The sequence below is a fragment of the Aulonocara stuartgranti genome (genome assembly GCF_965226115.1).
Source record: "Aulonocara stuartgranti genome assembly, chromosome: 8".
In the NCBI taxonomy this organism is placed as follows: Eukaryota; Metazoa; Chordata; class Actinopteri; order Cichliformes; family Cichlidae; genus Aulonocara; species Aulonocara stuartgranti.
In genome coordinates this window covers 29875643-29901770 of record NC_138959.1, presented here as the reverse complement: position 1 = coordinate 29901770, position 26128 = coordinate 29875643, and the positions used below count along the sequence as shown (strand labels likewise).

General features: G+C 43.9%; 2 protein-coding genes across 4 annotated transcripts in view; both read right to left on the bottom strand.

The window, feature by feature from the left end:
• Positions 1–26128, bottom strand: part of jmjd1cb (jumonji domain containing 1Cb) — a 123865-nt gene that overhangs the window by 47089 nt on the left and 50648 nt on the right. For all 3 annotated transcript variants that reach the window (XM_082545339.1, XM_082545340.1, XM_082545341.1), the window contains exon 2: positions 19170–19361. In XM_082545339.1, coding sequence (XP_082401465.1) covers positions 19170–19361 — 192 coding nt within the window. The remainder of the gene's footprint in view (positions 1–19169; positions 19362–26128) is intronic.
• Positions 6754–26128, bottom strand: part of LOC309713602 (E3 SUMO-protein ligase ZBED1-like) — a 71028-nt gene continuing 51653 nt past the window's right edge. Inside the window, exons 2-3 of the mRNA XM_082545379.1 lie at positions 9170–11033; positions 6754–8617 (exon numbers count right to left, since the gene is read on the bottom strand). Of these exons, the coding sequence (XP_082401505.1) occupies positions 7830–8617; positions 9170–10013 (1632 nt within the window). The 5' untranslated portion in view covers positions 10014–11033 and the 3' untranslated portion in view covers positions 6754–7829. The remainder of the gene's footprint in view (positions 8618–9169; positions 11034–26128) is intronic.

Below are 26128 nucleotides of genomic sequence, written 5' to 3'. Positions count from 1 at the left end.
TTACTGGGCAGCAAATATTCGGCCATTGCTTTACTGGATGAATGGAGCCAGATGCGGTTGGGTGGCTCAACTAAACAAACTTGTCTTGCAGCTCTACAGGTTATTCATTCATTTCTAATCTGGAATCAATTCAAAAGAGCCTTTAATCTTCCTGAGCTGTGGCTTGCTGCTCCAATAAGGAAAGCCCACCTGTTTACACCGTCAGTTAGACACAGAGCATTGACGGCTGGCTGGAGTCAATGGGAGATACCGGCTTTGCTTCCTTTGCAGAGTCGTCTCAAAGGTTTCAGGTATTTTTAAGATATTTGCAGATTAGATGTTTAGTCTCATCTAATCCTGGATGTTAACCTTCACCTTCTCCAATGGACATGAAGTCCATCATTTAAAGGATCAGACTTGAAAAGAAAATGGACTTGGAACAGATCCTGGGTGAAACGTGTTTAATGAATCCAGGTTGACTTTCTTAGAGGGCCTTAAACACAGATGGGAGGCGAACTGGGACAAACAATACCAGAGACAACCTGGCTACAGGGTTTAAAGATCATCTCCACCTCATCAGCGTCTCCACTGGTCTAAGGACAAACTGTGGACCCCAGCTCCATCCACAAAGTGTCCAAAGTTACATGGAGTTCAATCTTTGAGACCCACCAACCCCTCTGACTTCACTGCTTGGTCTGATTCCCTCTGATCCACCTCTGAATACGCGTGAATCGAACACGACTGCGTCCTCCTCTTTGCTGGCCAGAAGACCGATTCTGACCAGGTGGGAGGACCCTCGACCCCCAACATTTGGGAAGCGGATTAGAGACGTGATGAGACGATTAGGTTCACCATCAGAGGCTGTGCTGGAAAATCCCAGGTTCCTGGCAGCCATTCATCAGTTATGTTGAGAATATGTGATATGGTTTCATGATTATGTTGTGTTTGATGTGTAGAGCCCACTGCCTGACAGTGATCTGTGCACACCCTGAGTATATATCAGTGTTTGGGGAGGGAAGCGGTGGGAGCAACGCTGCACGTTTACCTGCGTATGTTTATGTGTTTAACTGCTGGAAAAACAATAAAAAGAGCTGGATGAAAAAGAAGCTGAGTGCCCCGATGCTGAACCCACCCACAGCATCACGCTTTTATCAGCTGACCACAAACCAGATTTAGTAATCTGTCCATTGCTGCTCAGCAGGTTAATCCTCTACCACTGTAACAGCACACACTGGTCCAGGTACTGGTCCATCTAACACACACTCACAGAGACACAGACACACATATTAAATCTTGTACAACAACCAACCAAGTGTAGTTGTACTTTCTATTTCTCAGCTTTACTAAACATGTGTGGTGCGGTTATCGCTCATCAAAGTGAGTGGACTGAACTGCTTCAGCAGAAGGAGACAAACGTTTCATCTGCAGCCTGCACTGCATAAAGGTAAGCTCTAATTACACATGCACACACAGACCCACAGGAGGCAGGAGATTACACTAGCCCTGCTCCATCTGCTCAGGGAGAGGAGGGGCTTTTTATTGACCCAATTTCAACCAAAATTGCATCTGACGCGGCTGACTGGTTCTTCTCCAGGCTGGCTAACAAGCCTACAAGCAAGGCACGAGGCCCCGACTGTTTCAGGTCTGTGCATGCAGCCGCACAAATACACACATGCTGAGTGGAAGGACAGACAACCTATGAAGGCAGGCAGAGCTAGAGAGTCAGCTTTCAAAGGAGAGAGCTGCACCACACACACACACACACACACACACACACACACACACACACACACACACACACACACACACACACACACACACTCCTTTGTTCTCATGTCATGATGAACAGAGCCAGTACAGTTGCCAGATAACAAGAATGCCTGCTGATACTCATGTGTGTGTGTGTGTGTGTGTGTGTGTGTGTGTGTTTTGCAGAGTGGGCAACTGTTGCTAGGTAACATAGCATGACTTGAGCAGTCTGTAGCCAGGAAGGAGTCGAGTGAAACAAAGATCTAACACACACACGTTCATTCATTTTAGACAACCTCTCATATCAGACGCTGTCCTTTCTTTGTTCTTCGTCTAAAAACGGTGGTAAAATAAAACGCGTCAAAACAACTATTGTCTTTATTCTTTCAGTGATATGGGAATGTTTAAGTGAGTGTTTTGATAGAGATATGGTGACTTTGCAGTGTTAGTGATGGAGAAAAGAAGCTTAAAGCCAAGAAAAACTAGACAAAATATCTTCAACAGACTCATGAAACATGCAACATGTAGACATCAGTGCAACATGTACGATTCAAAACATTTGACCGACATTACAATTAAAAAAATGAGACTCAGACTCAGACAGCATTTCTCTATTCGTATTTCCTTAAACTTCATTCTTCATGAAGATGGTTCATCTGAAGGGCTCACACGGAAACAGGCTTCAAAAGTAAAGCTCCAGTGTCGTGAACCACACACTAATAACCAACGACTTCAGAGCGCACTTTATAGATGTGCCTCCAGGTTTCTGTCATAAATCACAACAAGATCAGTCCGTTTGGCAAACCATGTAAACAATGTTTCAACACAAACTCACTACTTCTACCTCATGCTTCATGACCTCCATCTCATTATTTCACCACTACTACCATGCTGTGCAAAACGTCTTAAGCATTTACGTCTTTGTATTTGGCTATAGAAATGTGAGAAACTGTTAGTTATCAAAGTATGTGTCTTATAAGTAGCCTTCAGAAAAATTACATCCATCTATCTCTCTATATAGACACACACACACACACGTTCACCTTCCTTACCCCACCAACCAGTAAACTCTCCCCTCCCTCTTGTATCATGTGGCCAATAGATTTCACTAGATCTTTGAAGGCAGTCTGCAGTGAGGCTCTTTAATGAGTTCACACAGTGCTCCTGGTAGATACAGAGATGATGTAATAGCTGGATCAGAGATGCAACAGAGGGTTTAATGTGAACACAGAGAGGCTGAGCAGACAGACGTACAGCCCAGGACAACTAAGACTCTGAAGAACATCAGTCCCTGTCTCACCCTTTAAACACCGGTCTGTCTCTCTCAGTGATGCTGTCTTGCTCCCGGCTGGATCTCTCTGTGGTGTCAGATGTGTTTTCGTGTCAGAGCTGGAGGAGCTCACAGCAGAACTGTACCAAATAAATCAAAACATGTCACAGCTGGATGACGGAGCTAATAACTGCTTTTTAAAAGCTAAAATGTAACCACGTATGCCAACGAACACAAAAAATAGTTCAGCTGAAAGCCTTTATGTGCATGTGTGTTTTGTTCAAGATGGCTGATATCAGGTGCGTGTGTGCCAAGAGGCCATGTAACAGGATTGCTTCATTATTTCCTCTGCTGTTGTGTAACGCTGGCATTTTGCTTCAGTAACAGGGTCGTGTCAGTGGAGGAGTGTGGTGGGCAGGGGGTGGAGGGTGCAGTGTGTCACTGTGGAGAAGCCAGAACAGTACAACCCTCTGTGGATGAACACAGCCGCCACGAGCTGTGTGTGTGTACTGATGGACTTTCCTACTACAGTACTGCAGAAACTTCATCTGATTTCTCTCAAACTGTGTTTAAATATTGCACCAATTTTTTAAATCTTCTGTATAATGTCTTTAAAGTGTCTCCTCTTCCACAATGTGCCAGTCCAATCACGTTTCCCTGTTTCTAACTCTGTTAACACAACACAAACTACTTTCAAGATTAGGCTTCAAACTTTCCTTTTTGCTAAAGCATATAGTTAGGGCTGGACCAGGTGACCCTGAATCCTCCCTTAGTTATGCTGCAATAGACGTAGGCTGCCGGGGATTCCCATGATGCATTGAGTTTTTCCTTTCCAGTCACCTTTCTCACTCACTATGTATTAACAGACCTCTCTGCATTGAATCATATCTGTTATTAACCTCTGTCTCTCTTCCACAGCATGTCTTTATCCTGTCTTCCTTCTCTCACCCCAACCGGTCGCAGCAGATGGCCCCGCCCCTCCCTGAGCCTGGTTCTGCTGGAGGTTTCTTCCTGTTAAAAGGGAGTTTTTCCTTCCCACTGTCGCCAAAGTGCTGCTCATAGGGGGTCATATGATTGTTGGGTTTTTCTCTGTATCTATGAAGCGCCTTGAGGCGACTTTTGTTGTGATTTGGCGCTATATAAATAAAATTGAATTGAATTGAATAACTGAGGCCAAATGCAGCTTCTGAACAGCTTCAGTCACACTGAGTGAAGCTGCGCTGGTGCTGCGAGTGCTCAGGTAGAGCAGAAACGTGCTGAATAGGAACCAGTCGATTTACCACTTAACTTATTCAAAGACAATCAACACCTTCTACTACACCAGTTTAAGAGTGGGACACTGGAAGTGTGCACAACATGTCTAAGATGTCCTCATCAAACACTGTGGACGCCACAAACTCCCTCTGTGATGTAAATGCACAGATCCTGGCCCAGTCCTCCGGGACGGTGCTGTGAAACTGACACAGGTGTTTTTCATCACAGTGGACTATCCCCACCTGCCTTAGGACATCCACGACAGTGCCAACTCCCAACATCCTGGTGTAAACTGTCTCAGGGACTACAGACCAGCGGCTCTAACAACAATAATCAAAAGCCCTGAGAGGCTGAACTACAAGTTCAGTCGACACACTCTGAAAGCATACACACTGAAAACCAACAACATAACAAATCCATGCAATACTATTCACTGTCATTTATTATTTACACAGAAACAATACTTTTACAGAACTATTAATGGTCATTTTTATTTTCTTTAGTTGAGACAAAAACTAAAACCTTGACACTTACTATTAAAACATCACAGAGTGAAAGGACACAAAGACATGGTGGCACTAACGAGCTCCAGCCAAAGCTCAGTGCAAAACCAGGAAGTAAGCATGACCTCAGCAAAGAGGCCGACACACAGGAGATGACGAGCATGACCACGACATGTTAGTGAGATTCAGCACCTTACAGTAATGTGAAATGTGCAGGTGCTCAAGTAAACCACACATCTTAAAGTTTAAATGGCCATGGGTAGTAAATACACTAGAGGGCTGCCCAGTTACTGTCACTTATGACCTCTGATCAGCTTCAAAGTGATAAAACCTATGAAGCCCATAAATCCTCTTTTGAAGCAATTAATATAAAATTATATATTATTTAAGAAGGATATATATTATAATTATATAATTATAATATATATCCTTCTTCTTGCTTCATCTCCTTTAAGAGAAACCAAACAAAGAACAACACCTCAGCTCAGGCCTGACGGAGGAAACCACAGTTGTTTCTTGGACGTGTTGAGCCCATCAAACCACAATGAAAAATAAAATCAGTTTTGGCCTTACTGAGGCTTTGGGCTGTTTGCATTTCCAGCCTCTGCTTTGGACAGCAGACTGAAAATTTGCATAGAAACAGGTGGATGGAAATGTGCTGTGGTTAACACGACGCTCTCTCCTGTCAGGTACATCGAAAATATTTGAGACATTTCTGTGCAATATCCTTCTGTTATTATCACTATCATCATTATTATCATCATCATTATTATCATTATTATCATCATCATCATTGTTATCATCATCATCATTATTATCATTATCATCATTATCATTATCATTATTATCATTAGCATCATCATCATCATTATTATCATTAGCATCATCATCATCATCATTAGCATTATCATCATCATTATTATCATTAGCATCATCATCATCATCATTATCATTATCATTAGCATCATCATCATCATTATTATCATTATTATCATCATCATTATTATCATCATCATTATTATCATTATTATCATCATCATTATTATCATTATTATTATCATTAGCATCATCATCATCATTATCATCATCATCATTATCATTATTATCATCATCTTTATCATTATCATTATTATTATTATCATCATCTTTATCATTATCATTATTATTATCATTATTATTCTATCACTGTAGAATTCAACAGGTCTGTCTGTTTAACTTGGTTCTGTGATTTTTGTAAACGGGCCAAACTTCAGTCAGCAGAACAACTGCACTCCGTCCACAATAATCCATCCTACAACACTGTGCACCATGTTTCAAAGAAGCGTTTAGGAGTGTTTGCTAACTGCAAACAGCAGAGTGAAGTCACAGAAACACACGGTTGGGGAAAACATGCAACATAGTGAAGATGTTCAACCCTTAAAATGTTTAATTGTGTTTGTATGGAAGCAGAGAAGTACAGTCAGAAGAGGCAAAAGCAAATCCTGTCTCACATAAAAGTTCACCTGGAAAAACTGCCATCGATGTGCCATAAGACTTATTTCCCACAGCACGCATGCACACAGGAGGATGAGCGCTTCATCTACAGTCCTGCTAACAACAACAAAGTGAGAGGAATGCACAGCTGTATGTGTGTGTGACCGTATTTAGATGTGTACATTTTTCTTCCATACAACAGTGCAGCCTGGGAGCAGCTGTTATATTTACATGTAATGAGCAGACATGCAGGACGAGGCATGCTTTCACAGACAAAGAGGAATGGCACCTAAAGGTCACTTTTCTCTGGGCTCAGCAGAAAACAATCACAGGAACAAGCTATATGTGTGTCTGCACACAAGTGTAGTGTGAGCAGCACATTTGCAAAGTAGCTGCAGCACCGGTGCTCCATCTCTGTCAAACAGGAGGCATTCAGGCACAGAATGAAGCTGTTTTCTCCCACACCTCCATGTGTAACGACCATTATGGGAGGGAAAACAACAGAAAGATCATCTCCTGGTCGTGTTTTAGGCTGGACACTGAGGATGAGCTTTGTCGCACAGCAGGTCCAATTACTAAAGTACATGCAAGTACAAGAGGCACATTTACTGCAGCAAAATTCTTATTTTCAGCTCAAATCTGCCAATGATTAATTATTTCATCATTAACTGTTCCTGACTCGTCATGTCTCCATGTTAGGGTGTAATTATTGAGGTATGTGGTTCTTTTATTTCTCTGCTTTTTATCCAATATTCAGACACCAGCGGATGCATCGGTGAGCAGCTGGAGGTTAGGAGTAGAGCTGGGCGATATGGACCAAAATTCATATCTCGATATTTTTTAGCTGGATGGCGATATAAGATATATATCTCGATATTTTTTTAATCCCATAAAGTAAGAACAAAAAGAGAGTTCTTGGTCAAAGGTACTTGTCCCAGATGTCACACATGTAACTTTTATTAAGATACAACTGTAGATGTACACGAAAAAATTGTCAAAAATAAATTGTCAGCATTTATTAAATAATAATGCTCCATTTTTTTTCTTTTCATACATAACAAAAAGCTAAAAATTGTAAACTAAATGTAAAATGTAAACTAAAAAGATGCAGATCTAAAATAACAAAGGCATCTTGCTCTTTAAAAAGTGCTTACACTGAATTAAAGTTTTCTAAAGTGCTTCTTTGTGTGTATTGCTGAACAATCATCTGGTACTTTGTGCAAAAAACCAAACATGTAAACAGATTGAATGAAATTAACAAAATTACATTCTTTGGTCAGTGGGTCTTTGTCCAAATCTCCAATGACAATAACAATATAGAAAGAACACAAACAAGCAAGGCCAACAACTGTACAGCTTACAGATTTTGTGCCAGGAAAACTAATCTGTCAACAGTATCAGGCTTCAACGATGCCCTGTGGCAGGTTACAATGTTTCCACTGCAACTAAAAATCCTTTCAGAAGGGGAGCTGGTAGCTGGCGCACAAAGATATTTCTTGGCCAGGAGGCTCAGTGCTGGAAAGGCAACTTCATGTTCCTTCCACCATTTGAGAGGGTCAGCATCACTCTCTACACAAACTGACAACAGGTAGCTAGAAAATTCATTTTCGATTGCTTCCCTTTTTGTGAAACCAGTGTTGGTGGCTGTGCTGTGCTGGAAGAAGCTTGCCAGTGATCTCTTTTTTTTTAGCTGTGTGTCCTACTGCTGCTTCTTCTCGGTCTGCAGACTCAGGCACGGCTGGATCAGTCAGCTCAGACAAACACGTACCCTGATAGCTGAGCAGAGACTCTGCCTCCAAGATGAGTTTACGTTTTAGTGCATTAATCTTCTCACTAGGGATGTATTTCGCCCTGAACCGTGGATCCACAAAAGAAGCCATGTCCAACAGGTCACTGGTGGATGGATCTGCATATTTATTGTTGAGGTAATCCACAATGCGGGTCTTGATGGATTTACACAGCTCACTATCCTCCTCTCCAGGTGCCAGGAGACTAGTGTTAAACAGGTGTAGCACAGGTCTGACATAGGACAGGGTCACATACTTCTCTCCTGAAAGTGCATCAGTGAAGTCCTGACAGGGTTTGAGAGCTTTCTGAACTGCTTCCAGGACCTCTATGTCCTGCCAAGTAGGGACTAGAGGTCTGGTTTTCATGTCGACAGAGAGGACTTTAGAAAGTGCTCTTTCCTGCTCCAGACCCCTCTCTATCATGAGAAGCCTTGATCCCCAGCGAGTTGTTGCCTCTGTGAGTAGCTGGTGACTTGGAAGACCCAGCTGTATTTGCACTTCAGCCAGCTCTCTTCTCTTCCTCCAGCTGTAGGAGAAGCTGCTGACGACTTTCTTACACAGAGAAATAGCCCGGGTAATGCGGGCATCATCCATAGCATGTCCTGTGACACACAAAATGCAAACTTTTAAAATCACTTTAATTGTTATGTTAAGATGCAAATCACTCAAAGGCAAATTAACATCCATCTCAGTTGTATAGAATGTGATGCATAAGACTCAACAATATTTGCAAAATGTGTCGTGTATTGTATAACCTAGAAATGGTTGTAGTTAAACTATCTTGGTAAAATCACCAGATCACCAAATGATTAGAACATGTTTTTTTGTTTGTTTTTTTTACACCTTTTAATCTCACTATGTATTTAAAAATGTATCCCTGTCTTGTCTCAGCTGTGGTCCTCATTTAGTGTCACAACTCAATCTAATACAAAGACAAATACACCCCAATACGTTTATTGGATTTAATAGGGATAGTTTATTTATTTGTTCAACTAACTTTCGATTTCTAAGTGATAGATGTATATGCTGGCTATGACTTATAAAAATATTTGTCTTGTGGTCCATAGGCATGTTTAGCTCTACAAGAGACTCTATACACTTTTCATTTATTAGCGTTTTTTTTTCCAAATCAAAAAATTCAGTATTGCACTCACCAATGGCCAGATGAAGCATGTGACCAAAACACTGGATCCTCGACCACTTGTTCAGTTGAACCGCCTTGACAATATTAGCCCCGTTGTCAGTTGTTATAGCAACCAGTCCCGTCGGGTTGAGCTTCCAGGTTTTGAGCACATCCTGCAGGGCTTCAGCTATATGCTCTCCGGTGTGGTCTTGAGGAAAGTAGCTGGTCTGGAGACAGGCAGTTTTCAGTTCCCAGTCTTCCATGAAATGTATAGTCACACTCATATATGGCTCGCACGTCCTGCTGGACCACATGTCGGTTGTCAGTGCGAAGTGAGACACTTTGGTGAGCTGGGCAGCGAGACTCTGTCTAACATCAGTATACATTTTTGGCAGTGCTTCTCTGGTGAAGTATTTCCGGCTAGGTAACTGGTATCTTCGGTCAAGAGTTTTTAGCAGCTGTATAAAGCCCTCTTGTTCCACAGTTGAGATGGGGACCATGTCTTTAGCAATATGATAGGCCACTGCTTTAGTAATTTCCCCCCACTTCTCACTTTTTGTATCATATGGCACAGCACGAGTATATGAGTGTTGTAAGGTGGTCTGTTTCACGGCAGGAACCTCGGAAGACTTTGCGGTCTGGGCTACAGCACGCAATTTCACACACTCTTCATACTGCACTTTATGGCGCAGTTGTAAATGGTGGTAAAGATTAGTGGTGCTCGAACCTTTCGTTGCGACGCTTTTTCGACATTCTCTACAGAATACATTATTCTGCTGCTCATCTGACACTTTGAACCCGAACCATCTCCAAATAATTGAGCCATTGGTTTTCTTTTTTCCGACGAGCTCCTCTTCGCTAGCTCCTGTGTCCATCTTGTTGCCAACTGGAGGTTTAGCGATGGGGGAGGGGGTTTGTGTTCAGTGAGGGTGAGAGGCGGGGCAAACAAACCCAGACGAGAGAGAGGCAAAATAGCGGCTCCACAAGTGTAATTATAACGCAACATAGACTATATCGATATAAACGATATTGTCACAGCTTATGTCTTGTATAAAAATATATCGATATTTTTAAAAAAATCGATATATCGCCCAGCACTAGTTAGGAGGTTAGTATCTAGCCCAATTATACTTAGACTGGTGCAGCCAAGGATCAAACCACCAGCCACGACCTCCTCTACCTCCTGGGGTACAACCAGAAGTAATTCATAAAGTTAATGCTGTTCCCACGTCTTAAACTCTCACTGTGGAGGAGCTCATGGTGCTGAGCTCCAGGCGTGTAAAAGACTGGAACCAACACAATGAAGTATCAGATTTTAGTCTCATTAGTCCGCTCTGTCTTCACTGCGATACTGTAAAGCAGTATTTTTAGAGCAAAGTGACGATTGTGGCACATGAAAATCACTGTGCTGAGCAGGGTGACGTTACATTTGTGTCCACAAGAAGAACCTAATCAAGCATTTGTACGACTGCAATGAGAGGCAGAGAAAGACCGTAAAAGTATCCATGTATCATGACGTTTTATCTCAGTTCAGTTGTGCTGTTCTCGTGCCAAATCAATCGCAAATGTCTCAAGGTGATTTTTATATTGTAAGATAAAAACCCTCCAATGTTACAGAGAAAACCCCAACAATCAGGTGACCTCCTGTGATCAAGCAGTGTCACAATGGTGGGAAGGAGAAACTCCTCAGGAAGAAGTGAAGCAGTGACAGACACATAGTGAGTGAAGAAACACCCAGTGCATCATGGGAATCCCCGGCAGCCTACGTCTATTGCAGCATAACTAAGGGAGGATTCAGGGTCACCTGGTCCAGCCCTAACTATATGCTTTAGCAAAAAGGAAAGTTTGAAGCCTAATCTTGAAAGTAGAGATAGTGTCTGTCTCCTGAATCCAAACTGGAAGCTGGTTCCACAGAAGAGGGGCCTGAAAACTGAAGGCTCTGCCTCCCATTCTACTTTTAAATACTCTAGGAACAACAAGTAGGCCTGCAGAGCGAGAGTGAAGTGCTCTAATAGGGTGATATGGTACTACAAGGTCATTAAGATAAGATGGGGCCTGATTATTTAAGACCTTGTATGTGAGGAGCAGGATTTTGAATTCTGGATTTAACAGGAAGCCAACACAGGAGAAATCTGCTCTCTCTTTCTAGTCCCTGTCAGGACTCGTGCTGCATGCCACCAGTTCTCTAAGTAAACATATTTCTAAAGGTGCCACTGACATGAGATTATTATGTCAGTAACAACACTTTCAATCCACATGTAACGAAAAGAAACCATAGATGTAAATAAATAATGTGTAAGAATGAGAAGTGACACAGGGAAAATGTATTGAACACACCGACATTTATTCTGTATGGAGAAACCAGTCCCAGCTCAGGTGTGACCCACTCACCACACAGTCCCAGCGTGGGATCCTTCTATGAGCTGTAGTTCTTCCCACAGATTCAGGTCAGGTGACTGAGTCGCAGCTTTACGTTCTGTCTCTGAAAGTTACAAACTGGAATCAACGCCTCGTTGAAACCTTGTTGGTATGGTGTTTTAGGCTGAGGCCTTTGACCAAACATGGTGTGTATCACAGCATTCAATTTGGGTTTATCTGACCAAATTATATTCCCCCATATTGTCGTTTTACCAAGATTATGTGACCAGGATGCAGGTTCAGATAAGAAGCTGTATACTTGCACTATATGCAGACCTCCTTTTTTGGGCTGGTCCATGAGGGGTCGCCTCTGCAGATCATCTGCCTCTACCTCACCCTCTCCTCCACTACAGCCATGAACCTTATGTGTGGTGTTCCGCTTTTCTTCGCTAAATGCTAAATTAAAAGCCCTCACTGAGGTAATTTTGAGAAAGGAAAAAAAACCCTAAACAAAACAGGGGAGTGGGGGTGAGATGAGACGCAACAGAGACACAGACAGTGTTGTTCTGCTGTATCTATGGGAGACCAGAGGAGAGCAACATACAGCCAGAGGAAAACAGAGCAAAGTAAACACAAGAGAGCTAAATGAAAGCCAAATGTCTGTGTGTGTGTGTGTGTGGGGGGGGGGGACTCTGGGGGATGGGACTGTCTTGGTGAGTTATGGGCTGGGTGGGGTCACTGGGAACTCTACAACATGAGAGACCCTAAACATGCAGCCTGTGGCAGGTCCTGTCTCAGGCATGTTCACCTCATGCACAGTTGTGGTCAGAAGTTTGCACACAGTCATCATAAACATGAATGCAAGTTAACTCTGGGCTTGTCATATTTCTTTGTTCCAGGGTGGACGATGGTACAGCACACAGACTCAAGAAGTAGGAGCACAAGTTTGAACTCAACACAGTCAACAGTGTATATGCAGGCTCACATATAGCTACACAAACATGTCTTGTAACTTGACGAGACAAAGGCCTATTAACTTCTCATTAGTGTTCATGATTTGCAACAGCTGGCAGTTTGACAGCAGTCATTGATGGACCAATACTCAGAACAACGGGTCCAAGGAGCAGGATGTAAGAAGCAAAGATTTACATAAGTTAGGAGGATCTCTTGTAGCCACGTGTAAACAACTGCAGATTCATCAGTTCAAACAATTATATGTACACACAGGCTACTGAGACGCTTCTGAAAGGAGACCCAAGCTGACTGAACAGTTAAACCTACCATTATAGAATAAAATAACCAGTTTTATGCATTTATGTGCCTTTAACAGATCATAAAGGCATTGCTGGCTTTTTGTTTCACTGCCAACAGGGAAACAGGCCAAATAGGTCAACAGCATGGCATGTAATGAATATGCAACATTTTCTTGTTATTGTAAAGTTTATTACAACAACGTGACATTGTGTCCTTGTGTATAATTGGATGTGTGTCAGTAACTGGGCTGTGACCCAGACACAACGGTATCCAACTACATAAATGGGATTTCTGTTAAGTGTTGGTTCAAATCCAAATGATGTAACAGGGAGAGGGTACCTGGTGTGGACCTGGAGTTTACACCCCCAGGCTGAAAGCAAGACGAATGTGGAGCTTACAAAGACACTCTTCACATTTATCATCAGACAATGCAAATAAGAAATTACAAAAGAGAAACATCAAATGAAACTTTGGGATCTATGAGATCATAAAATCAGAAAGAGTGGAGGCAGGAAATGAGCTTTTTTACTCAGCAGCTCTCTAACACAAAAACAGGCATGTATTTAAGCCTTGAATGGAGCTAACACTTGAGATATGGCTATCAGACTGCAGGATCCTCCTACAGCTGTTACTACTACCAGCAATTCATATTCTATTAATACTCTCACACACAATTTTCCTTTACGGCTGGGTCGACTTCTGCTCATCACGCTGCCTTTGTTCTCTACATCTAATAATCTGACAGCTCACAGAACGATCTGGCGTCTGTGGAGGTCTCCACACCACAGCTTCAGTGAATAATTACACACCTCCATGGATCTGGGGCGACCGTGGCTCAGGGGGTTGGGAAGCGTATCTGTAACCGGAAGGTCGCCGGTTCAATCCCCGGGCTCTCTGTCCTGGTCGTTGTGTCCTTGGGCAAGACACTTTACCCTACCGCCTACTGGTGTTGGCCAGAGGGGCCGATGACGCGATATGGTAGCCTGGCTTCTGTCAGTCTGCCCCAGGGCAGCTGTGGCTACAACTGTAGCTGCCTCCACCAGTGTGTGAATGTGAGAGTGAATGAATAGTGGTATTGTAAAGCACTTTGGGTGCCTTGAAAAAGCGCTATATAAATCCAATCCATTATTATTATCTGCAAACTTCATCTAAACTCTTGCTAGTGACCTCGAAGAAACTGATGCACATTTTACTGTCATACTGAAGATGAAACATAGAGATGACAGCAGCTTATGTATAGATGTGCATTTCAGTATATTAGCAGTAGGGCTGCACGATTTTGCATAAAATGAGAATCACGATTTTTTGGCTTAGAATTGAGATCACGATTCTCTCACGATTTTCTTTTCCAGTATAAATATTTATTGCGCTTATTAACTGCACATCAACTTCGTAACAGTTGAGACTGAACATGTTCTGCCCCTCGTTTGTGGCTTGGTTGGGTTTCTTTGCTTGGTTGGGTTTCTTTGGCTGGCGAATTTCTCAGGTTTCCCAATAGTGGGCAGTATTACCCCTTCAGTTTGTGGCTTCTTCTTTGGTTATTTGGTGTGCACTACACTGCCCCCTTTGGTGATGGGTTGTAAGCAGCAGGCAAAGTTCACGCAGGCAGTGTGAGAAAATGCATGGAGCAGAAAACAAGCTGCACAACTTTAAGCCCAGTTTACATCGTTGGGGAGTTTGTTGAGCCATAATCTGTAAGTAAGCAATGTCCAACTTCATTTTCTGTAAGATTTGTTACTTTCATGTTACTTAAAAGGTTATTTGAACGTATAAGGAAAGATGTTAGTGATGAATGTAAAGCATAAGGAAAGCTATGTTGCTAACTTCTGTTTTGTTTACAAAATATGTTGATACTGATGCTTACGTATTATTTCACTGTATGTTCACAGTCTTACAAATTAAAAGAGGAAAAAACGGTCTTCAGTTAAAGACACAAAGACAAAGCGATGTGTCCTGTCGTTCCTGGAACCATCTCCTCTTATGTTAAGCTCGCTGCATAGGGTGAATAGCCATACATTCACCTGAGGGCAGCAGAGAACATAAAAACAATAAATAAACATAAAAACAACAAATGTCTCACGTTTTGTTGCTGCAAAATGTTGTACTGCTTGAAATTCCGTCTCCACCGTTGCTCGACGCTGCGTGTACAGAGCAGGTAGTGCAACAATAGAAAAATAGTTGCGGGACGGCACTGTGTAGCGTTTGTCTGGGGTGTTGATCGTTTTCCTAAATCTCTCGTTTTGCACAGTGTTGATGGAGCCATATCTGTGGTCAGGTGATAAGTGATAGCCTCCGTGATGTCTTTGTGCCTGCGGGAGGTCGACGGGTAAAGGGAAGCGCTGTATAAGGTTCCCGTTATTGATGTTTGGGTGGTTGACCGGGACGGATTTTCTCCTGTCACTTTCTTGTCATCCCTGACGTGCTCTCCGTTGTTGTTTCCCTGCTAATTTTAGCATCACACGGCACAGCTTCTGTATCACGTGGTATAAGGCTCCGCCCTCGTCATTTGTTGAGCAGGAAGAGTGAGCGCTTGTTTTCATGCAGAGCACGTCCCGGATCAAAATGCGCTACAATCGTCGTCTTTTTTTTTTTTTTTAATCGTTGTCATTTGGAAATGAGATCGCACATAAGTATGAATCGAGATCGCGATTTTCTAACGATTAATCGTGCAGCCCTAATTAGCAGTACAATAGGTTGGAGGACACGTGGACACCCACAGAGACAGTGAGACTAGCAGATCCTCCCATATCACAGCAGCTCTGCAAACAGACTTACACAAACACATGTATGAACCACACAAATACACAATCAGTCCAGTCCTGTAAACTCAGAGTGAGCTTCAAAAGAAACCAAAAACCCACACTGAGAAAAGCCCAGACAGAGAGATGAATGACAGTAATTAATAGTGAATTAATACTGATGAGTGCAACAGCCCCTCTGTGTGTCTGTGTGCACACTTATACATCCTTGTGAGGACCAAAAATTCAACTGTTACTATACTTGTGGGGACCAACAGTCCCTTATGGTCCAAATGCCCGTCAAACAGCTTTTGAAGGCATGTTTGAGGCTGAAATTGTGGCTTTAGTAGCAGGGTCACAGTTAGGTTATGGTTAGGGTTCAGGTAAGCAGCTAGGGAAGGCATTATGTCAATTACATGTCCTCACTGAGATATAAAAGCCAAGTGTGCGTGCGGATAGTTATGCAACAACAAAGCGATCTGCTGGGTCCACTGGCCTGCTCATCTATGCTGTCCCTGTCTAGCAGCAGCTGCTGGGGCTGAAAATTCAGGCAGGACCCACGTGAGGTTTTAAAGGCGAGTCAAAGCCACACACTGGAGAACAAAGCGCTTGGAAGCAAAGGACTCGGTGTGAGTGGTGAGGGTTACTCAGACCAGGGCTCAGATTGGTGAGGTTTGCTGACAGGCCGAGTGGCTGTTTGAGAGTCTGCAGATCTGACTGACCTGAGGCGCCAACCAGAGGGCAGCGGGTCAATCAGGTATATATTTCAATGTTGTTGCTATGGCAATAGCAACGGTGTGATAAATCTGTGAGAAACGGGAGGAGCAGTAAGAGAGGCAGAAAAAAGTGTCTTTGAACTCTTATCTACAATGTGTGTGCCAGATGGCACCGTGCACTCTATTACATAACCAAAACAGTGAATCACATTCGTACGCACACAGAGAAAAGAGCACAGTCGGAAAATAAATGACATCAGTGCCAAACATTTCCGAAGCAAGTCCTCCAATAAGTGACAAAGCCAAAAACACGAGCAGACCCACAGGATCATCTCCTCAGACAGTGGTGCGACATCGAGACAGCGGCATAAACACCACGGTAACCACACTGCCACCACACCAAAGTGTGTGAGTGACGCAAGCCGCAGAGCAGACCGAGCCTCACGTGATCACTTACACACACTTTGAAGGCCACTTACAGACAAATGTAGTTTGACTAAGGTGAAACTGAGTCCAAGCCCATCTCTGTGGCTCTGCCATTGGCTGAGAGACTGAGGATGTTGGGCTCAGTCCTCTCCTAACCCTGCTGACTTTATCCAGTGATGACCTGCTGCCTGTGCTTGTGCTACTGGAGCCCTTGTAGAGTGTGAAGCAGCTGGCAGGAGGATTAGCACTTGCAAGTCTGAGGCGGGGTTCTCGGTTACCTAGACTCCTCCCCAAGCAGACTTCAGGTAACCATCAAATAACACAACAAATTGCTCGCCATATCCTTCTGCTTATCTGAATTTGAGTTGCGAGGGCAGCACCCTAAGCAAGGAAACCTACACCCTCCCTCTTGCCAGCCACCTCCAACAGCTTATTCCGGGGAACGCCGCAGCGTTCTCTCATCTCAGGGCCTCCTGCTCCAGTAGGCGACTGCCTCGGCTGGTTCCTTTCGATGTGGAGTAGTGGCTCCACTTATATCTGCGATCTCATTCTTTCACCTTTCAACAATTAACAATAACAGACAAAAAGATCAGAACAGCAACTACAGTGCTCCATCTGATGGCAAATGGCTGCATAACATTTAGGACAACAATTTACCTGGTGCTGATTTTAACTGTAAACCAATTAGATTAAAGGACTAGTAAGTCTGGTACAAACGACTGACAAGACTAGTCCTCCAGTTAACTAGTCAGGCACATCAGGCACTAGTCCCATCTGTACCTCAATGACTGCATGGTGCCCAGGCTCTGTTGCTGCAAAACAACCCAAATCATCCCCCACCATATTCTCCACAGAAACCAAGATTGGGGCTGCAGCTGCAGTGATGCGGACGCTGCACCGGTCCGTCGTGGTGAAGAGGGAGCTGAGTGTAAAAGCGAAGCTCTCAATTTACCGGTCGATCTACGTCCCTACCCTCACCTATGGCCACGAGCTGTGGGTAGTGACCGAAAGAACGAGATCGCGGATACAAGCGGCAGAAATGAGCTTCCTCCGAAGGGTGGCTGGCCTCTCCCTTACAGATAGGGTGAGAAGTTCGGCCATCCGGGAGGGGCTCAGAGTAGAGCAGCTGCTGCTCCACATCGAAAGGAGCCAGCTGAGGTGGTTCGGGAATCTGACAAGGATGCCCCCTGGGCGCCTCCTGGGTGAGGTGTTCCAGGCATGTCCCACCGGGAGGAGGCCCCGGGGCAGACCCAGGACACGCTGGAGAGATTATATCTCTCGGCTGGCCTGGGAACGCCTTGGTGTTTCCCCGGATAAGCTGGAGGAGGTGGCTGGGGAGAGGGAGGGCTGGGCCTCTCTGCTTAGGCTGCTGCCCCCGCGACCCGACCTCTGATAAAGCGGATGAAGATGGATGGTTTCTGCTGAACAAAGCACTGGGAATCATGGTCAAGCATCTCCAATTTGACCTTGTCTGGCCAAAAGACATTGTTCCAGGACTCCTGTGGATTTTTCAGACACAGCTTTGCAAACCTACGCTGTGCTGCCATGTTCTTCTTTTTTTAAGTGTACTGTCATGAACATTTATCATGGTCACGGAGCCAGAGATCCAGGTCTATGTCTTTCCATGTTTCGGAGCACTGCACTCTGAATCTGCTGGGACGTCCGCTCCTGGAAAGTTTGCCCCGCTGTGTAAACACACGTCTGAATGCTCCACACCAAACTGTCACACCCGCTGCTTCCACACAGATCGTCACACTTGCTGATCATAAATGAATTTAAAATCAGATATTAGTTCATTTAAAAGAGATTTTGGAGGAGTTGACATATTGTCACAATCACTGGAATCAGCCTTTGTTTGTGGCTTTAATCAGTAAACACAACAACAGTGAACATAGTAACAAAGTATCCACTGTGCCATAATATGGTGCTGTATTATTGATCTGTATCAACTAACTCACAGCTATGATCACAGGGTGTAAAGATTATTAGAAGAAAACAGATAATAATCCATAAGAAACAGTTTGTCATCACTATTGTTCAGTCATCATCATGCAGTAGCTGCCTGCTGCAGAGAGCCAGATGAGATAAAGCTAACATGAGTTTTTATGGTGACAGAATCATTTGTGCCACACAATCAGACCACGTGGATAACGACAATAATCCAGGTTCATACCAGTTGCAGCAGCGGTGACTGTGCAGAAAACCTAACCCTGGACAGCAGCTGCAGAGGACGCATGTTGGCTGTGAGCAATCATAGCTGAGCAGCTGAAGAACTTAAAACTTCCTCAGTTCACTGATGATTGACAGGAAACGGAAAAGCATGACACGCCAAGCAAACAACAGCAAGAGCCAAACAAGTTTATAGAAAAGCTTGTAAACAGCAACACCTTTATGCAAAACCACAGAGACGATCCACAGAGCAGCAGATTAAAGTGCAGAGAGAACAGAATACTTGGAGCTCCACGCATGCAGCAGAGTCAACTTGGCTGGCCAGTCTCATTACCGTGCCCAGCCTATAAATAGCAAACACAGGTCTTACCAGGGCAGGCCACTGTATGTGTTTGGCCTTGGATCCCTGCAGTAGGCCTCCTGCTCCTCCTCCTCCTGCTGCTGCGCACTCCTTCCTCTTGGCCCAGACCAGCTGATGCTCTAGTAGAAACAGCTGGAAATCCTCATAGACCTTCACCCACTCCCTCTTGTCCCACTCCTGGTCATCAAACTCCACATAAACCTGTACACGACACAGCAGAAGGAAAACACACAAAAAACTGTTAATAACCGATAAAATGAACGCAATCAGTATCGTTTGGTTTAGCTCATCAAGACCCACATTAAGCATCTGCTACACACAGGAAGAGGAGGAAGAGGAGTTAAAAGGACAAAGAGTAATATCTCTCACATACAATGTAAATAAGTAGGATTTACAGCTGGATAATAAACAATAAAGATAATTATCATGAAATAAGTTAACCTCGATATAAGTATGACGCGATCAGTCACCCATGTTTGGACAGACAACGTGACAGACCAATGACAACCATAATAGCCCCCCACAGAACCAATCACGTGGCTGGGACAGACTTCAGGTTAGGTTGATTTACACACGTGCTAATGTTTGGGCCGCAGCAGCCGTACACACCAGCACGCCGGGAGCAACAAAACATGGACAGTGGCAGAGTTAATGACCACGAATCCAACAGGAAGAAAGAAGAGAGCGACGTGTGCCAAAGCATGTTTCCATAAAAGGCAGGTAACAACACAAATCATGTTTAGCAGCAGTGCAGAGACATTTGGACAGGCACCACACAACATAAGACATACAGTAACATGACAAATGCAACATGATCCTGAGTGTAGAAGGACAGTCGCACAGCTGAGCCTCGCTGACCAGCTCTGCAGACACAGAGCACGTGCGATCAGTCTGCAGCCGCTCTTTAGTATTCAAACGCTGCATTGCTGACATCAGAAGATAGTCCAGTGACTAACTGTTGCACATGTTTGTGTGTCTGTGTGTGTGTAGTGATCATCTCTCTCTCTCTCCATCCTCATCATTTACTCCCCCTCCCCCACTCTTTCCTCCACGAGCAGGGAGACAGAGGAAGAGAGATCAGCGAGTGCATCTCTCTCCTCATTCAGCCTCCCACCCACTCCGTCTCCCACAATGCACTGCTGCAGTCGATTGAGTGATAGCTCCCAGCCAGCACACGCTGAGGACATCATTGTTGTGCCGTCTTTGTTTACCCTTGCTGTTTTATCGCCACATATTACTCATCTGTTTATTGCTGCATACTTTTACCCTCCACTTCAAATTCAACACTGGCCTCCTTCTTTATTTTGTTTGGTGGAGTAGTGCTCATTCCTTTACACCATCACCCTCATCACCCTTCCCTGCTCATGTGATCATCCGTCCATCCTGGTGTGTGTCTGCCACTTCGGATTCTTTCAGTGCTTTCCCTTCATTTCATTCTGGGGCACAAGCAGCAGTTTACTCACTGTCATCATTCATTCTTACTGGTTTCATCATTATACTGGTGTCATTATCATCAGGATCATTAAAATGCATACCTTCTGTCACCACTGAAGAGATAACGTCGTTCCAGCTGTTTCCTCTGATACCCACCACTGTTTGTCTTTAAACAAGGCAAACTGAAACGTTATCGCATCGTGCTATAGGACACTGATCACCACACGTGTGATTTTACAGCTGTGACAAGATCAGAGAAGAACGAGTGAGATAAAGAGAAGTGCTGCTAAGATACAGTCATAAAAGAAATTACATGATTGTCCTCATATCCAACCATTTTTACTCATCACTCGTTTTCAAATCTAATCCTCACCTCATCTTTTCAATATTCTATATACACACGAATCCAGTCAAACTCAACAAGACGGCAAGTCATCCTTCTAACTTCAGGAGAAGCAGGCTTAGAATGAAATAAAACCAAAAGCTCAGAGAAAATGAGCTGCTGGCCTGATCAGAACAGTGACAGTGTTTCAATTAAACTCACCTAAACAGCTAAATCTATCATACTTCAATCGAGTTTTGCTATCAGGATCCTATTTTCACTTTAAAGTGAGACAGACAGAAAGACAAAGACACTGAACATTAGGGCTGCCACGATTTGTCGACTAGTCACGATTACGTCGACTATCAAAATCGTCGACGACTGATTTAATAGTCGACGTGTCGTTTGAAGCTTTGTAAGATCACAAAAGACGCAGGAATAATAGCAGGATTTAAGAGTGTAATAACGGACTGAAACAGAAGATGGCAGCACAGCATGTACAAGGATGCCAGCTGCCGTTAAACTCTGAAGAAGAAGAAGCAGCTGTGTCCCAGAATTCATAGCGCAGCCCAGCTTAGTTTCCAACAATGGCGGCAGCTAGTTAGTTTTAATGTTACTCTTATTATTCTTTCTGGGTCACAAAATAAACGTTTAACATATTTTCAGGCGAGAATGTAGCTGTGTAAACCTCAAATATCTGCTCAGTTTATCAGGACACCACATATTTTCAAAAGCGCTCCGACGTTTTCGGAGACATCTGTTAGCCACTAGCTCGATAGTTAGCCGGGGGCTAGGCTAACTAGAGCCGTGAGAACACCGGACTCCCGGCAGATCGTTTTCAAACCCACCGCCGTCTTTCGCTGCTCAGGTTAAACATGATATATGAGTCACTTAGATAACTTAAAAATGTTATTGTTTGGCTTTTTTTAGTATTTTATTTGTTCCTGAGTAAATCGGTTTGGCTGAGATTAAAGTTATAGTTTTTACACAGCTGAATAAACATCAAGCAGACAGCTGATTATCAGAAGTGTGAGATGCTCGAGAATTTACTCCGGTGTCCTGTTATATTTTAGATAGCAAGGAGTTTATTAAACTTCACCGAAACAATCTGCAAATTTCATTAAAATTGAATAAACTATCATCTTGTCTTTATTTTTAGTTAGCACCTTAAAAGCTTAAAGCTGTAAGCTAATGATAGTGATCATTATGATGGTAGAGCAGATGCTGCTGGTGCAAGAATCTATATGTTTTGCGTCCAATGGATGATGATCTGATTAGTCGACTAATCGCAAAAATAATCGGTGACTAGTCGACTATCAGAATAATGTTTTGTGGCAGCCCTAGTGAACATTCACCTCTAAAGATACAAAACATGTAGTAAGTAGCTCATACAGACTGAATTGTCCATATAAAAGTACATTTATAATAAGCTAAAGCAATCGTTATAAATAATAATATTGATAAAACAAAACAAAGCAAAATAGAATTTAAGGATATCAGCTCACAGGGGAAACGGTGTCAAAGCACAGAGTTGGAATAATACAACGAGAAATCAATAAAGTGTTTTATTGCAGAGTTATAGATTTATTATAGATTTCTTGTATCTGTCCTCGTGGCAGCAGAGCTTAAACAGCCCCGCCTCCCGTCCACAGCGTGATCGGTAAACGTCTCCACCACAGCTGTTTCCATTTGAATGACTTATTTAAATACTATTACAGTATGTAAAACCTCAGCTTTAAGATAAACATCAAAGAATCCAAGTAAGAGAACAACAGTCAGCAAGCAAATGAGGAGCAGGGAGGCCTGTTTGACTTTACCCACTGGAATCTCTAAACAAATACCTATGTGAGTGTGTGCGCTGTGCGGGATCAGCGTGATGGGTCACATTCTCCTCAGCGATCTGCTTCATCCAGCTCTACAATCTGGAGATTTCACTCTCAGTCGAGCACAAGAGACGTGCCGACGACAGGGAGAGTGAGACGTTCCTGCAGAACCCGTCTGCGTCTCTCAGCAGCGCACAAACCGGAGCTCACGCGCGGGACGTCTCAGATAGATGAACACATCTCATGGCGTCTGAGCATTTAGACAAAGCTGCAGGAGAAGGAACGCCGAGGAGGAGAGCTGCACAGTCTGTTCCCCTGTCAGGACGATCCGTCTGCGAGCACGTGTTACTGTTCACAGCAAGGAAGACATGGCACACACAGACGTATGCAGATGCACACACACACACACACACACAGACGTATGCAGATGCACACACACACACACACACAGACGTATGCAGATGCACACACACACACACACACAGACGTATGCAGATGCACACACAGACGTATGCAGATGCACACACAGACGTATGCAGATGCACACACAGACGTATGCAGATGCACACACAGACGTATGCAGATGCACACACACACACACACACACAGACGTATGCAGATGCACACACACACACACAGACGAATGCAGATGCACACACACACACACACAGACGAATGCAGATGCACACACACACAGACGTATGCAGATGCACACACACACAGACGTATGCAGATGCACACACACACAGACGTATGCAGATGCACACACACACAGACGTATGCAGATGCACACACATGTAGAACTCAGTCACGAAAACACACCATAGAAACTGGAAAATGGAGAGTCTGGTGAGTTGGTTGCTATAGTAACTGAAGGTCGCACTAAGCACTGGCTATGTACACACACACACACACATACACACACACCTAGTTTCCTATTGAATCTTTGTGTGTGTTTCTTGGTTTCCACCTTTCACGTGCAGCTGAGCGTTCAGCTTCAAACATTTCAGAGCTTTGAGCGTGCAGCCAAGAACAACAGCAGATGCAGGGTGGGGGCAGAGAGGGACAAGCAAAGTTTATCAAAATCTCACATATTTTCTCTGTACAGATGCTTTAGTGTCTGATTGTTTTGGAGGTGTGTTTAGCAGTGCAGCAGAGTATAATCTGCCCATCACTAACAGCTGCAGAGCTGCGTTCTGGCTGGCTGCACCGACGGCCGCTGGCAGCCAATGAGCACAAGTCATGAAAATGTAGAACCAATGGGGGGAGTGCAGTCAAATCTGCTTTTTAAACTGAGCACCAGGGGAAGCTGGAAAACACACCCACACACACAAGAAAGAAGAGAGAGAGGAGAACAAAGGTTGTGACTGAGAGAGCACTTCATGACCATGATGACAGCAGCAAGGTGTTTCCAGTGGACTTACTGAGATGCATAAGCATAAAGCACAAACATGCACATCCTTGCATGGAGTGGAAGTGGTTTGGCCTTCATATGAGACTGCTCGAGTGCACTGCAGGAAGCACACATGAACGTGCAGGTAAACCATTCTAAACAATCTCTTCATGTTTTTGAACAACATCACATACAGCTGCAGCAGCAGACTGAAAGCCTTCTGGGAGTTTTGTGATTGTAACTGCAGGACAAATCACGCACTCTGTCTTTAATTTCCTTTCTCTCATTACAGTGAAAACTATCTATGAACATTTGAAAAGAGTCGACAGAGTGATTCAGTGTTTTTACCCCTCTGATGACTTCATAACTTTCACAAGCAGCTACACCCTCTTCCTTTCCTCTCCATCTCCCTCTAGATCCGTCTGAGCTCCAGTCTTACCCTCCAAACAGTCATGTCCACGCACACACGCACACACACACACTACTATTCTGCTTGCCAAAAAGTCTAATCTGATTTACTGAGCTTGACTGGAGAGAAAACATGCTAGCCAAGCTAAAAAGACTTCTTTATCCCCCCCCCTGGAACCTCCACGGCCTCACACACAGAGGAGGAAGCACACAAACACACTTAGAACAAGTAAGGAGATTTAAACTCAAGCCTTTCCATCCGCAGTAACAGGAGAAAGAAAAGTTACATCTGTCACCACGAACAAGCCCATCCTTTATACTACTTTGAGTACTTGTGTGTTTGTGACATTATTTGCCTCATTACATACAAACTGTAGGGTCACGTAGAGCTGACTCGGGGAATGAACAGGCCGAAGAATGCAGAGATACAAAGGCAGTGAATTTGCACCATGAAGAGGTGAATCTGTGTCACATTACATGAACACAAATCTGCATATCAGCTACAGCATATCAGCTGGGGACTGTGGATTCCCCTGAGAGCAATGATCAACAGTCAACAGTATGTGGTGACAGAACAAGGAGTTCTAAAAATACTAAGAAGAGAGGTGAACTACTGAGCATGAACCAGGCTTACAATACTGAAGCCAAGGTGCCACGTAGCAACAGATGATGCTGGAGCATTTTAGAGTTACAGAATATCAATCAGCACGGTGACTTTCACAGAGATGGTCCCCAAGAGGCACATAGATATATGAAGCAGCTGCTGAAACGTGTCAGTCTACCCTGCAGCACAGATGGTTATGATCTCCCAAGTTATAAATAAAACTTCGTCGCTTTTCTGTGAGGAAGCATGTGTTGAAATGTTAACATTCAGGGTCTAGTCTGATTCACTGAGCATCTTCAATAACAATCATCTATATTCACAGTCACCAACTGAACAACATGGTGCTTCACAATGAAACGAACTCCAACACAGAGACAGACAGCACTCTGTGAGAGTGTCTCTTTTGTGGAAGGTCACTGGGTTAGAAATAACACGAAGGCGAGAGATGCAATAAGAGAGCAGATGAGTTGAAGTAATGCTCAATGACAGCATGAAGCCACGTCCCTTCTTCTAGAAGGTCATCTCTCTCTGCTCGCACCACGCTGGAAACAGACACGATGCGTAGCGCAGACACATGCAACACAACAGAACTGGAACCGGGAACATGTGGAAGAAAGTGGAAAAAGGTTGAGACAAATATGTAGAGTGAGCAACAGACAGATAAAGGAAAGCAAACGTCCTCGAGCAGAGTGACCCAGCTTTTCCTGCCGCTCTCCTCTTTCATCCACTCCTCTCCTCGTGAAAGATGTGTGGGCCCAGGAGCCAGGAGGGACTGTGCTGCCGACGCTTCAAGACAAATCACATTGTTGTCGTTTGTAGATATGATCCAATGCAACCAGGAGAAAACAGCTGCGTAGTGTTGTGCTTACAGGACAGTCACACATCCTAACGCGTGTTCATGGAGGCACGACATAGGCCTGCTTCTTTTCAATTTCAACATTAGCTCCTGAAAACACAACATCTCAAATGAATACAATATTCTAG